This window comes from Biomphalaria glabrata, chromosome 2, assembly GCF_947242115.1.
Source record: "Biomphalaria glabrata chromosome 2, xgBioGlab47.1, whole genome shotgun sequence".
Classification (NCBI taxonomy): domain Eukaryota; kingdom Metazoa; phylum Mollusca; class Gastropoda; family Planorbidae; genus Biomphalaria; species Biomphalaria glabrata.
The window spans coordinates 16,314,266-16,326,189 of NC_074712.1; the positions used below are offsets into that span (position 1 = coordinate 16,314,266).

Genomic DNA, 11,924 nt, shown 5'->3' on the forward strand with positions numbered 1-11,924 from the left:
TAAAAAACAACATTAATATTGTTTAATTATTATCTTTTAACTCAATATGTCTGCTATTTTCATTTTTCATTCACATCTGCTAGGATTTATTAATAAGATTAACTCTTTTATTAACTATTTTATATTGTGTTCTAAATGTCATAATTATCAGTTATACATCCTTTCACACCCTTTTAGTCTAAGGTTAACAAATGGATGACAGCACAATACACAAAACAACTTGAAGACATCACGTCATGAACATTTTATTAAACAAACTAATGCAGGGCAAGCCAATATTTCATTCTTTACATTTTTTTTAAAAAGGGAAAATTGTTTAAATAGTTTTTGAAAACCACAGTTGCAAATGTTCAGTATTGTAGATTTTTTTTTCTGATTTTATCAACTCTGAAGCAGCTACTGTTGCTATTAAAAAAAACTCAACTCCATAGTTCTGTAGCTAGCACATTTCATGTAATATCTTTACCATAGAATGTACTAATAAACTCAACTCCATTGTTTGGCAGCTATCTCTTATCTGACTACTAAAATTTAAGATTGGGCAAAGTACTTATGTATACATATTTACAACAGATTTTTATTAGATTATTAAAATTTTTACTATTCGATGTGTAAGTGGACCTTATTTTTAATACCTCAGTTGTGTAACTCTAAACACTTGACCTATATAGGGGAAGCAATTTTAGAGGGATTATGGGTACAACATGGCCTAAATTGTGGCAATGTGCCAAAAACCCAAAATCCAAATCTTATCACTTATCTTTTAACATCTATGCCATATAATGTAACAAGGAAAATGTAACATATTTGTGTTGTTTAGTTAAATGTCCAGCTGGTCAAGAAGGTATTTCAAACGATACTTGCGCTCCCTGTGGAGATGATAAATTCAAAGGTGAATACAGCTTTGGAAAATGTCAGAACTGTACAGGAGATTTTACTTCTGAGCCCAGCAACAGAACTCATTGCACTGTATGTAAGTATGCTTTATATTGGCACTTACTAGTCACTATATATTACAATAGGTTAAATTTCAAGTATGTTTGCTAACAGTTGTATTTTCTATTATCATTGACTCCTCCACACAAAACTTAGATAGGGATATGCTGGTCAGTTTCAGTGAAACCAAAAGAGACATAGCATGATTGTTGAGCTCAATGCTAATATCTTTTATACATTTTTTTACAAGTGATCATTGTGTGCAAATATTTTCATGATTCCATTGTGATGGAAGCATAACATTGTGATGGAAACATACCATTGTGATGGAAGCATACCATTGCTTTAATGCAGATCAAATGAAGGAGTTTACTTCCTATAAATGTTTCCTTATTGTTTGTGGCTTGCTTCTATACTTAAATGTTTATCAAAAAAATGTTTGAAATGAGATCTGGGTAAAGCTTTTAAGTAAAGTAATATAACTGCTCATTGTCTGTGGTAATTGATATTAAATCAAATTTGCCTAAATAGAAACACTAAAAGTTTAATCTACATAAAAATGTTTAGACTATATTGTAGCTACACATGTACCAGCTTCTTGAAGGTCGTCACATTTTAACCTTGCTTTGCAGTACATTGTGACTTTGGCAAAGAATATAAGAATGGAAGCTGTCATGAGTGTGAAGTAGGTCATTACAAAAATGTACGTGGTAATCGTGACTGCATGAAATGTCCTTCTAACACAAGCACTTCATCTCAAGCCTCTACCTCCATCAATGATTGTAATGTTGGTAAGTTGTACCAAACTTTAAAAAATGTGTTATTTAGAACACAGAATTCCTATATGTTGAACTCATTCCTTCTTGAAATAAGTTTATCAAATATCTTCTTGGTACCAAAATGTCTTGTTAAGCTGTAAGAATTAATGAGAAACAGCTTTTGGATCCTTAACCATGTTGATTATCAAAAGACAAGTCACTTTATTTCATAAACATTTACTTTATAAACTGTAATTTAAAATATCTTCTCCTTAATTGAATGGTTTCTCTCTTAACAGCTTACTGTGAACCAGGGTTTTTCTCTAATGACAATTTATCCTGCATTGCATGCCCCATTGGTACTTACAAAAATGAAACTGGCAATCATCAGAACCAATGTATACCTTGTCCACCGGGAGTGACCACACCAGATGTTGGAAATACACATATAGCAAATTGTACACGTGGTTAGTAAAGACAACTATTTTTTTTTATTTGCTCTTTTAATAAATGGTTTGCAAATGGCACTTATAAAAAGACTGCTCATTTTTGTTTGCTGTCACTAAAACCATGAAATAATTTTGTTTTCATAGTATCTTGTAATGCTGGATATTATCGAGTGAATGAAACACACTGCAATCCTTGTGTTAAAGGAGAATACCAAGATGAAAGAGACCAAACTCAATGCAAGATATGTCCTCAAGTAGATGGCCGACCATCATCAACATTGAACATTGCTTCCACCAACTGGACTGATTGCTATCGTAAGTCTGACTAGAGATAATGGTTTTAAGTAAAGGCAAGGATTAGAATTAGGTGCATTGGGTAAAGTTAAGCCTAAGGGTATCAGAATCATGATGACTGCCAGGTCATGTGGTATCAGCTCTGGACTTTCAATTAGTTGCTTTCTGAGTTTGAATTCTGCCCAGTGCCATCCTCTGCCACCCTGCAGGTTTGATCGGGACATAACAATCATCTGAATGTTATAAAACAAATTTTTAAAAAGTATATTCTATTGGTTCAATAGATATTGATAAAGTCTTTTTATATTTATATATATAATCTTTCATGATTATTTCAGCTCTGTGTGAAGCTGGCTATTTCACATTGACCAACAGATCTTGTTCCAAATGTCCATATGGTAGATACAAAAGCATTACAGACCTCAGCACATCTTGTCAAGCTTGTCCTTCCAACTTTACTACAGTTATCACTGGTGCTACGAGTTTACTGGACTGTAAATTTAGTAAGTTTTTGTTGTATATTGTTTTGGTATTGAAGAAAATTAGCTTTCAAAATAATAAATCTTACAAATATTTTCAAAATCAAACTCAGATTATTAAATATTATTTAAAATGCTTCAATAATAATAGCTAAAAATAAAAAAACTTTTCATAAATACATTTTATGATGTTTTAAGTTCAAAGGTCAAACTAGATCTGCCCACAAAAGTATCTTAAGCCATAAATTCAAATCCAAATTTTTTATTTTTTACTTCAAATGCTAACTGTATGTTAAAATATTATAAAAGCCTGTGAAGAATGGATATTGTTATGAACATAATAATACAATAGTCGAAAACCATGTCCGCTTAGTATGGCTTTAATACTCTAAATGACTACACAACACACATCTCTAACATTTCATGAACTCATTCACATAAAACATAAGAATGACAATCGATACAGTAAATAATTTTCATAACAGATATCTTTTTGGAAAACAGATTGGAAGGGTAGATTAGTAGAAGTCAACTTTGTTAATTCCACTATGAAGTAGTTTAGAAAGAAAAAAAAGCAAGCTTAAATGGATAGAGGCCTTGTTGATCTGACTGAGCTGCCAAATGGATATTGTAATAGAATTGCTGCATTCCAGTCAAAAAGTTAACAGATGTCTCTAAACGAAATGGATACAACTCAGAATGCAAATAGGCTTGAATCACTGAAATCACACTGAAACCAGAGAGAAGTTAAAAGTAATTTGACAGCACTGTGTCATGTATTCATCATTTAAAAAAAAAGTTTATTTTTGCTTTTTTATCAGTGGATCATATTGGTGGAGATGTTAATTGCAAAACTGAGGATTTCAGACCCTAATATTAATTTGAATACATTTTATAGTCAAAATCATAAAAAGAGATTGCTTGAAAAAAAGTTTTTTTTTGTACACAAAATATTTGTAGGTATTACCAAGATCTTAATTACAAAAGATTTGGTTCTACTGCTGACCACACATCAGCTGACCTAAAACATCTGCTTATAATGTATCTAATAAACTTTTTCTCATTGCAAACATACCTTTCAATTGTTTGGGTTTGAATTGTGATCATGCTTGTTTTTATGTACTATTATTGTTTTTGTTTTCAATACATTACAACATTTAAATGTATTCTATTGTAGAATGACCAATCAATTTTTTTTTAATTTTATGAATTTTTAAGGAATTTGCAAGAAAGGCTTTTACCGTCCCACCAGTTTGTACATTGACTGCGTTAGGTGTCCAATTGGAACCTATAAGAATATGTCCACTGTTGAGATGACCAACTGTGACCTTTGTCCTACCAATCAAACAACACTCATTGAGGGAGCTACTTATCAGAGCAGATATTGTATTTGTAAGTTGATAAACCCAAACTGCTTCAATGTTTTACTTTAAACTTGGATAGCTCATTAAAATATAGGTGTCCATGTAATTTTGTGATTTAATTTTAAAAGCATATCTTGTTATGTAAATACTATACTATTTTTTTAAAATGTAGGCTCTGATTAGAGAAGCTAAAGAACTACAAGTTTCATAATTGTGTGTTTTTCTCTTGTCTATAGTTTAATGTTCAAATCTATTTCTATGGTTGTCTTTTACTTAGCCTTTCTTTTTTCAGAGTTTGACTATAAAGGTAGCTTTTTTTTGTTCTTTGTCTTAATAAATAATTTGCTAAAATTGTGTGATATTTTAAAACATCAAAACGCTCTATAAAAATTAAGAAAATATTTGGATTCTTAATATTTTTTATTTATTTTGCATTTAATTCAGTTAACTGCTTATGTCATGAGTGTTCACATAAGTTATATCATTGAGATAACTCTATAAGAATGTTTTTGGGTTTCCTATCTCTGAAAAATGTTCATGGCTTCCTGCTTGGGACTGATTTCAAGGTGATCCAGAGATCAGATCCTGCACAGCATCTTCCTTTACAATTTTTTAAAAATTATAATTAACCATGAAATGAATTTTTAAAATATTTAATTCATGTGGAAATTCATGCTTGTTAATAAATTAATATTTGATTTTTAGCCAACTGTCCTGGTGGTCAAGGGTACTCATGGACATCTCAAAATTGTACTTTGTGTCCAGTTGGTCAATATAAGGAAGAAGCTGCTCTTATAAATGTAAGAATTCATTAAAAATATTTTTTTTAATTGTACACAATGGACACATGTTGTACAATTGTCTTGTAGGCATATTAAGAAAAAAAAAGTTATTCAACTTAAGAATTGTAGCTGAACTATGTGAGTCTGTGTTATTCTTCAAACATTTGATGATCTCTAGTAATAAATTAAATATAGCTCATGTTTAAAACATAAATGCATACTACTCACCATTGTAATTAGGTTAAATTTTATTAAATTTTTTCCTTCCAAAAATATTTTATTGTTTTAATGTTTTCCCTTCAAGGTATGTAAATATTGTCCAACAAATTATACCACATTAAAACCAGGATCAACTAGCTGCATTCAGAGCAATGGTAGGTTGAAAATCTCATAAATAAATAAAACTTTCTTCGTCGTACTTGTAACATAATGTACAACCATTGCTTTCTAATTTAATATTTCACATGTCTCTGAATCATTACTGACATAGACAAATGTCTTCTCTTGTGAGGCTTGCTTGAAAGACTAATTTACCTTTTTTTTTAAAAGTAGTACATAAGTAACATCTAGGGTTTAGATATAGACAAGTTAAGATAATTTAAATATAAGTGTTTTGAGCTGTACATTGGCAGCAAATTAACTTATTTTAGGAATCTATAGATCCAATTGTCAATACATATATTGGTCCTGAACCTTAGATGAATTATGAAATATTTGTAATTATCAATTCAAATCATTCTTTTTTTAAAGTTGTTTGAACATTATTGGTAAGATATACCATTGTACATACATACACATGTCTATGTATTATTTAAGACAAAATGATTTGTAGGATTCTTCTCATTTAAACCGGTACGGCCTAATTTATAATCTTTTTCAGCCCTACCATTAGCAGAAGTGAAGATAACTGTTAGAGTGTACATACTAATCTCCCTTGGTTTATGTTATAATGAGCAACATTTGAGAGTGACAATATCAGACCTAATTACTGGCATTGTAAGAACAGCTAAGAGAGAGAGATACCCTGGACTGTGTCCTACCAGTGTTTGCAGTAATATGATTTTCACTATCCTTCAAATGTGTAATCATGGCAGAAAGAGACAAGCCAATACATTTTCAAGTGTCCAGCTGGATCTCAAAGATATTGAGTGAGAAACTTGATAATGTTCCTTAATTAACAATTACTTTCCTGCATGTGGAGTAGTAACATTTATAAATCTTGCTTTGTGGGGATTCCAAACTATTCAACATTTTCTGTTCATTTGTATTCAGTAATCTTTAAGCAGGTTTAAACCAAACTTGAATTAATTCAAATGCTTTTTAACAATACTTTTGGATGTTTCTTAAAAGTCAGGCTGGGAATAATTAGAAAACAACACAAATTTTGTGGAGATTCCATGAAGGAAATAAATGTTTTTAAAGGCAGTTCTAGCAAATGCTTTCAATATTTTAAAAATGTCATAATGAGAATGAAGAAGAAGAGTGTCATAGAAACTAGTTCAGTTATTTATTATTGGAAAATCAAAAAGTGTCACAAGACTACTAATACAGTTTACTGTTGAATAGATTTCTCGCTTTACAATGTTTTTGTAAGACTTTTAGAGAATCAATGAAGACTTAGAGTTTGAATTTCTTGTCTTCAGGCTTCACTGTTCCCCCCCCCCCCAAATCATTTTTCAAACAACTTTTTACTACATAAACTTAAATTTGTTAAACTGTCTTTCACTGAACAAGTTTCTTTTCTTACATATTTTTTTACACATCGAATGTAAATCTCTTGTTTCTATTAAAAACCTTCACCTTTGATCTTGTTTCAGTTCACCTCTATCAGACTATAATGGCACCAAGAGAAACACTGAAAGTGCTGTTTTAGAATTGTTTAACTATGACCTCCTGCCTTATGAAGACCTTATGGTACTTATATAGCTCTTTCATTTTTGTGTGTGTTGATATTGATTAGATTTAAATAGTTGTAAGATTTGATAAATTATCGTAAAAAAATTTTTATGACTTCTCTCATATATAAATGAACTTAAAATTGTTTTCTCTCCTCTGTTGTCAACTAGTTTGTATGTTCTTGTTCTGCACTTTTAGTGTTTGTTTGTTTTTGTATGCAAATAAAGTTTTGTTGATTGTAGTGTTTGGTGACTGTAAATATAAATGGCACCCAAGACACGGAAGTGGATTGTTTGAATGATATACATTTTTTTTCTTATAATTCGACATTTATTATCATATAAATAATTATCTTGGTTGATCCTATTGATTGACTTTAAAGAGAATTAAAATAAAAATAATTCTTGTGCTTCCAGGAACTCAATGAATTAGATATTGTCAATGTTAGTCTCACCAGGGAATGTCCACCAGGTTACACCTACAGTTCAGCACTCCAACGTTGTGGTAAGTTGTATTATTTAGATACAATGTATGTGCATAAGGGATTGTCTAAGCACCATCATCAGCAACTTTATTCAGATAATGGATTTCTTAACTATCATTGTCTAGTAAACTGTGTTTGTCTAAATCAGAACTATCTATGATTGCCAAAATTTAATTTCTGTGACCTTTGTTTTAATGCTTAGGGATTAATGCTTTTTTTAAATTTTGGAACATTTCTAAGTTGAGCTTAAGAAAATGTTTTACATATGTTCATAATATGTAAATAAACTAACTTTGCTGATAGAATTTTATAAAAATGTATCTATCTAGTGCATTCAAAGAGCATCATTTGAATCAAACAAAATGGGACTATAACTTCATGCAGTTAAAATCTCAAAATCTCATACTAATTTCATCAGATTTATATATATTTACATATTTATTTATATATTTATATTATGGTTAATAATTAATAAATGATTATTAGCTTTTTTAAATTGCTACTTTCATGCTTATAGCATGTTCAGAGCACTATGGTCTAATCCCAATTGTGGACCACTGGGGGAGGGGGTATCTGGGAGAAGTTTTTACCTGCTGCCTTTAGGCGCTCAGTAAACACAACTCTGCTTGAGTCATGTGTCAAACCTCGAGCCCCCTTCATAGGTAGCCTAGGTAAGTTCAAGCGTACTTAGCCTCTTGTCCACACTTCCCACTACTTTTAAGTCTTGAAAAGCCAAAACTTTTGGTAGATTGATGAATGTCTCAGCTGTAAGCATTCATTTTAATTGATTTTCTTTGTTTCAGTTCTATGCTTTGCTGGTCAGTTTGCTAATAGCAGTGGTCAGTGTGAAGCTTGTAGAGAAGGAACATACAGTACAAACCCACCAAGTGAAAAGTGTGACTCTTGTCCAAAAGGTCAAACCACCAAGACTGGTTCACAAAGTGAAGCTGACTGTAAAGGTTAGCTTATTCATTCACAACTTGTCTTTCTATTTTGTTTGGATTGATTTATTTCATAGCATGACTTTCATGATAGTTGACATTGAATTCTCAAAGTGAAGCTGACTGTAAAGGTTAGCTTATTCATTCACAACTTGTCAATCTATTTCATCTATATGGATTTATTTCCTAGCATGACTTTCATAATAGTTGACATTGAATTCTAGTGTTACCTTTTATAAAAATGTGTGAACCTCTATTACTATTGCTATTACTGAATGGAATGTAGTGGCCATAAAATAATTGGTCCCAGTCTTAGTGGAAAAAGGGATCATTAGCTAAAGATATTTGAACAACCTTGAGAGTTCAGCTAGATGTAAAGGGTACCATACATCTGTTGTGTAAAGACCATTGGTCTTGCTGTTTACCACACACAACTTCATTCATTAGCCCCAAACCATGAGTCTTTAAGGAAATTCCCAATGTGCAATAGTAATAACAATCTCTGTAACTATGTCAGTTGAAAGCATCCTGAAAGACTAATAGCAATTGTACCCTAACATTAAGTTTAACATTTATTTAACAGGTCAGTGTTACTTTGATACCAATTACTGTGGCACCAGTGGTCAATGTGAGATTACATCAAGTGGAGTACACCAGTGTCTCTGTAGTGAAAACTACATGGGCTCACAGTGTCAACAGAGACAAAGTCTAGGTCAGTGAATTCAACTCTTTTAACTCATAGACCTTATAATAGAAAATATGTGTCTTGAGTGGGCTGCACCCTAAAGTGTAAGGCTTGAACTATTTTGGTTTGAATTTTTTGTATGGGTTAGTCAATATTCTCAGGACATTAAATCATTAATATTTAAGATAGAAATGCAATACCATTTTTTAAACAAATTAAAACCTTTTTGATTTTGTCTCAACATTAATTCTGAGCTAACAAATCAGAAATGCTAGAATCAAAGCATCTACTTTCCATTTTAAGTTCTTGTGATTCTAAAAGATTGTGTATACACTAGCTTTCAAATATATTCAAAATTTAGTAGGGTTTTTGTTTCAGAAAACTCTGACACCATGGGTGTTGTAGTTGGTGTGAGTGTAGCATTTGGTGCCATCTTTTTCCTTGTGTTAATCATCTTTGGAATCTGTTTGCATAGGTGAGTGAATCCATTGCATGAATTGAAACAAAAAATAACTGGTTTCACATTTTGTTTACACTACATTTGTTTTTACTTCTAATTTAATAGAACTTACACAATTGATATTACCAAATACAAATTTAGTTGCAACCATAGAAAGCTCAGACTTCTATAGTATTAGGTTAGGCAATATTTTAGAGAGCACATTAATTGAATACTGTGAAGAGATGAAAGCTGAGCTGGTTTGGACATATTGTAAGACATAACTCACTGTTTAAAGTCCTCCTTTAAGGTACAGTGGAAATGAAGAAAGGGTCGTTCGAAGAAAAGCTGGTGGGACAATTCAAAAGAGTGCTTTCTTATCTATGCTGTCCTGTGTGGAACAGGAACTGGATGATTCTGAATGCTTTCCTATCTATGCTGTCCTGTGTGTAACAGGATATATACTTATGTGTGTAGCCTGACAAATACAACATTCTTTATTATTTTGTTGCAGACGAAGACAACCCAAGTCTACTCAAAGTACATCTGACACAGAAGTCCTGAGTCACAGCATACCCTACTTCAATCAGCCAATCATGTTTGAGAACCCAGCCATGCTAGCTGATCCCACTATGTACAATGCTGAGGTCATGGACTTCTATGATCATGACCCTTCTATTTATGAGAAAACTTCCAGACATTCAAGGGGTTTCTAAATATTTAAACTATGACAATTTTAAACACATCACAGATCTTACATATAAAAATTATATTTGTATACCATACAGATGAAGTTTATGTAAAAATTGTACTTGGCACAAAGATCTGATCATGTAAATGTTTCATGTTCCTTTCAGATCAATGTAAACATTTTGTGCTATTGCTAAATATTGTTAAGAAATCAAAAATAAAAATAGCACACTCTCATTTGTAACTAACATATATTTTATTATCATTTATCTAATTTGTAAAAAAGTTGACCTCTTTTTTTTTTATTATTTATTTTATCTAATGTAATTTTGAGCATTTCTTATTAATTTTAATAACTAAATGACTATATTAAAGTTTATGGTAATTTATCCGTGTAAACTTTTGGAGAATTTTGTCAGCAGAACTTAAGGTTGATAGATTAGTGGAGTATCAGCATTGTCTTTGGATAATTATGTTCCACTCTAGAGGCTGCATTAGTAACAATAGACTCATAGGAAAACTGAAGGCAGACTTGAATTTGTCAGGACAACATACATTTAGTTCAAGATTTTATTTCAAACAAAAACAATGTAAACAATTTTTAATGAACTAATGAACAATTTGTTAAGATTATTTTAATAACCTCAATTTAGTCTATTCCAGAGTTGCTGCAATCAGCTTTAGAACATCAACATTCCTGTGACTTTTTTAAAACTATATAATTGACTCTTTCACGCTATGCATATAGTGTACATTGTATACAATCAACATACACACCCACACAGATATGTGCTGAGATGAATTTATATTTAAAAAGTACCAGTTCAACTAATTAAGTTTCCATTAAATTTTAATTGGTTTTTATTTGAACAATATTTAAATAGGGCATAAATAGTAGACCTTTTTTTTTTTATATTGCCCTCAAATTCTACAAATGTGTGCTTAATAGTATTGCTTGTTGTCTTGTACAGCCTGAACAATTCTAATCAATCAACTTGTATCTAATGTATTCAGAGGTTTAATACTTCTCTACTGTTTTTTTTTTAGAAATGCTGTCCCACATAAACAGCCATTCTCAATTTTATAGATAATGTTTTAAGGTATTTAAGTGTATATTCATTTCAGTCCTATGTAGTGCCCTCTAATGCCTCTGTTTCATCATACTCATGGAAAAGCTTATATTATAATGTTGAAATTATGACTTTGTATATTAGTATTGTTATGGTAACTGCTGTTTTGACTCTGTTCTCTTTCAAATATGTCAATCTACACTGTTATTTATTGTTTGTTGGAGTTTTAACATATATGTTTGTTAGGTGCTAAAATTTGCCTTGGGCATCCAACGGTTTAAAAAATCTTTGACAATGTCCTCAGAGCATTGTTTCCCTCAATGACTAATGACAGATTGTGGTTCAATCTTATATTTTGATGGACACTGCCATGTTTTTAACTCATTTCTATTGCAATACAATTGAGCCACTGTAGTCTTACTAAAGTTAGGGTGTGTGTCTAAGCAATTATATTAAACATGTAGACCTATTGAAATGGATTTCTTTTAAATACTTACAAACATTAACCCAAAACAGTATCGAGGGTTCTGGTTATATATTTTCATTACCATTTATCTTACTAGCTTTCAAAGGTTGTAGACAATAGAAATTTAGTTTTCATTTATGTTATAACTTACAACTCATTGGTCAGTTTTGAAATAAACTAAAGAAAATACA

General features: G+C 31.1%; 1 protein-coding gene across 1 annotated transcript in view; it reads left to right on the plus strand.

The window, feature by feature from the left end:
• LOC106074673 (uncharacterized) overlaps positions 1-11,924 on the plus strand; it is a 114,459-nt gene extending 102,535 nt beyond the window's left edge. The window contains exons 60-74 of the mRNA XM_056019387.1: positions 821-973; positions 1,569-1,727; positions 1,994-2,161; positions 2,288-2,458; positions 2,776-2,940; positions 4,135-4,308; positions 4,986-5,080; positions 5,367-5,436; positions 5,943-6,210; positions 6,880-6,976; positions 7,375-7,462; positions 8,246-8,401; positions 8,967-9,095; positions 9,447-9,543; positions 10,022-11,924. Coding sequence (XP_055875362.1) covers positions 821-973; positions 1,569-1,727; positions 1,994-2,161; positions 2,288-2,458; positions 2,776-2,940; positions 4,135-4,308; positions 4,986-5,080; positions 5,367-5,436; positions 5,943-6,210; positions 6,880-6,976; positions 7,375-7,462; positions 8,246-8,401; positions 8,967-9,095; positions 9,447-9,543; positions 10,022-10,223 — 2,192 coding nt within the window. The 3' untranslated portion in view covers positions 10,224-11,924. The remainder of the gene's footprint in view (positions 1-820; positions 974-1,568; positions 1,728-1,993; positions 2,162-2,287; positions 2,459-2,775; positions 2,941-4,134; positions 4,309-4,985; positions 5,081-5,366; positions 5,437-5,942; positions 6,211-6,879; positions 6,977-7,374; positions 7,463-8,245; positions 8,402-8,966; positions 9,096-9,446; positions 9,544-10,021) is intronic.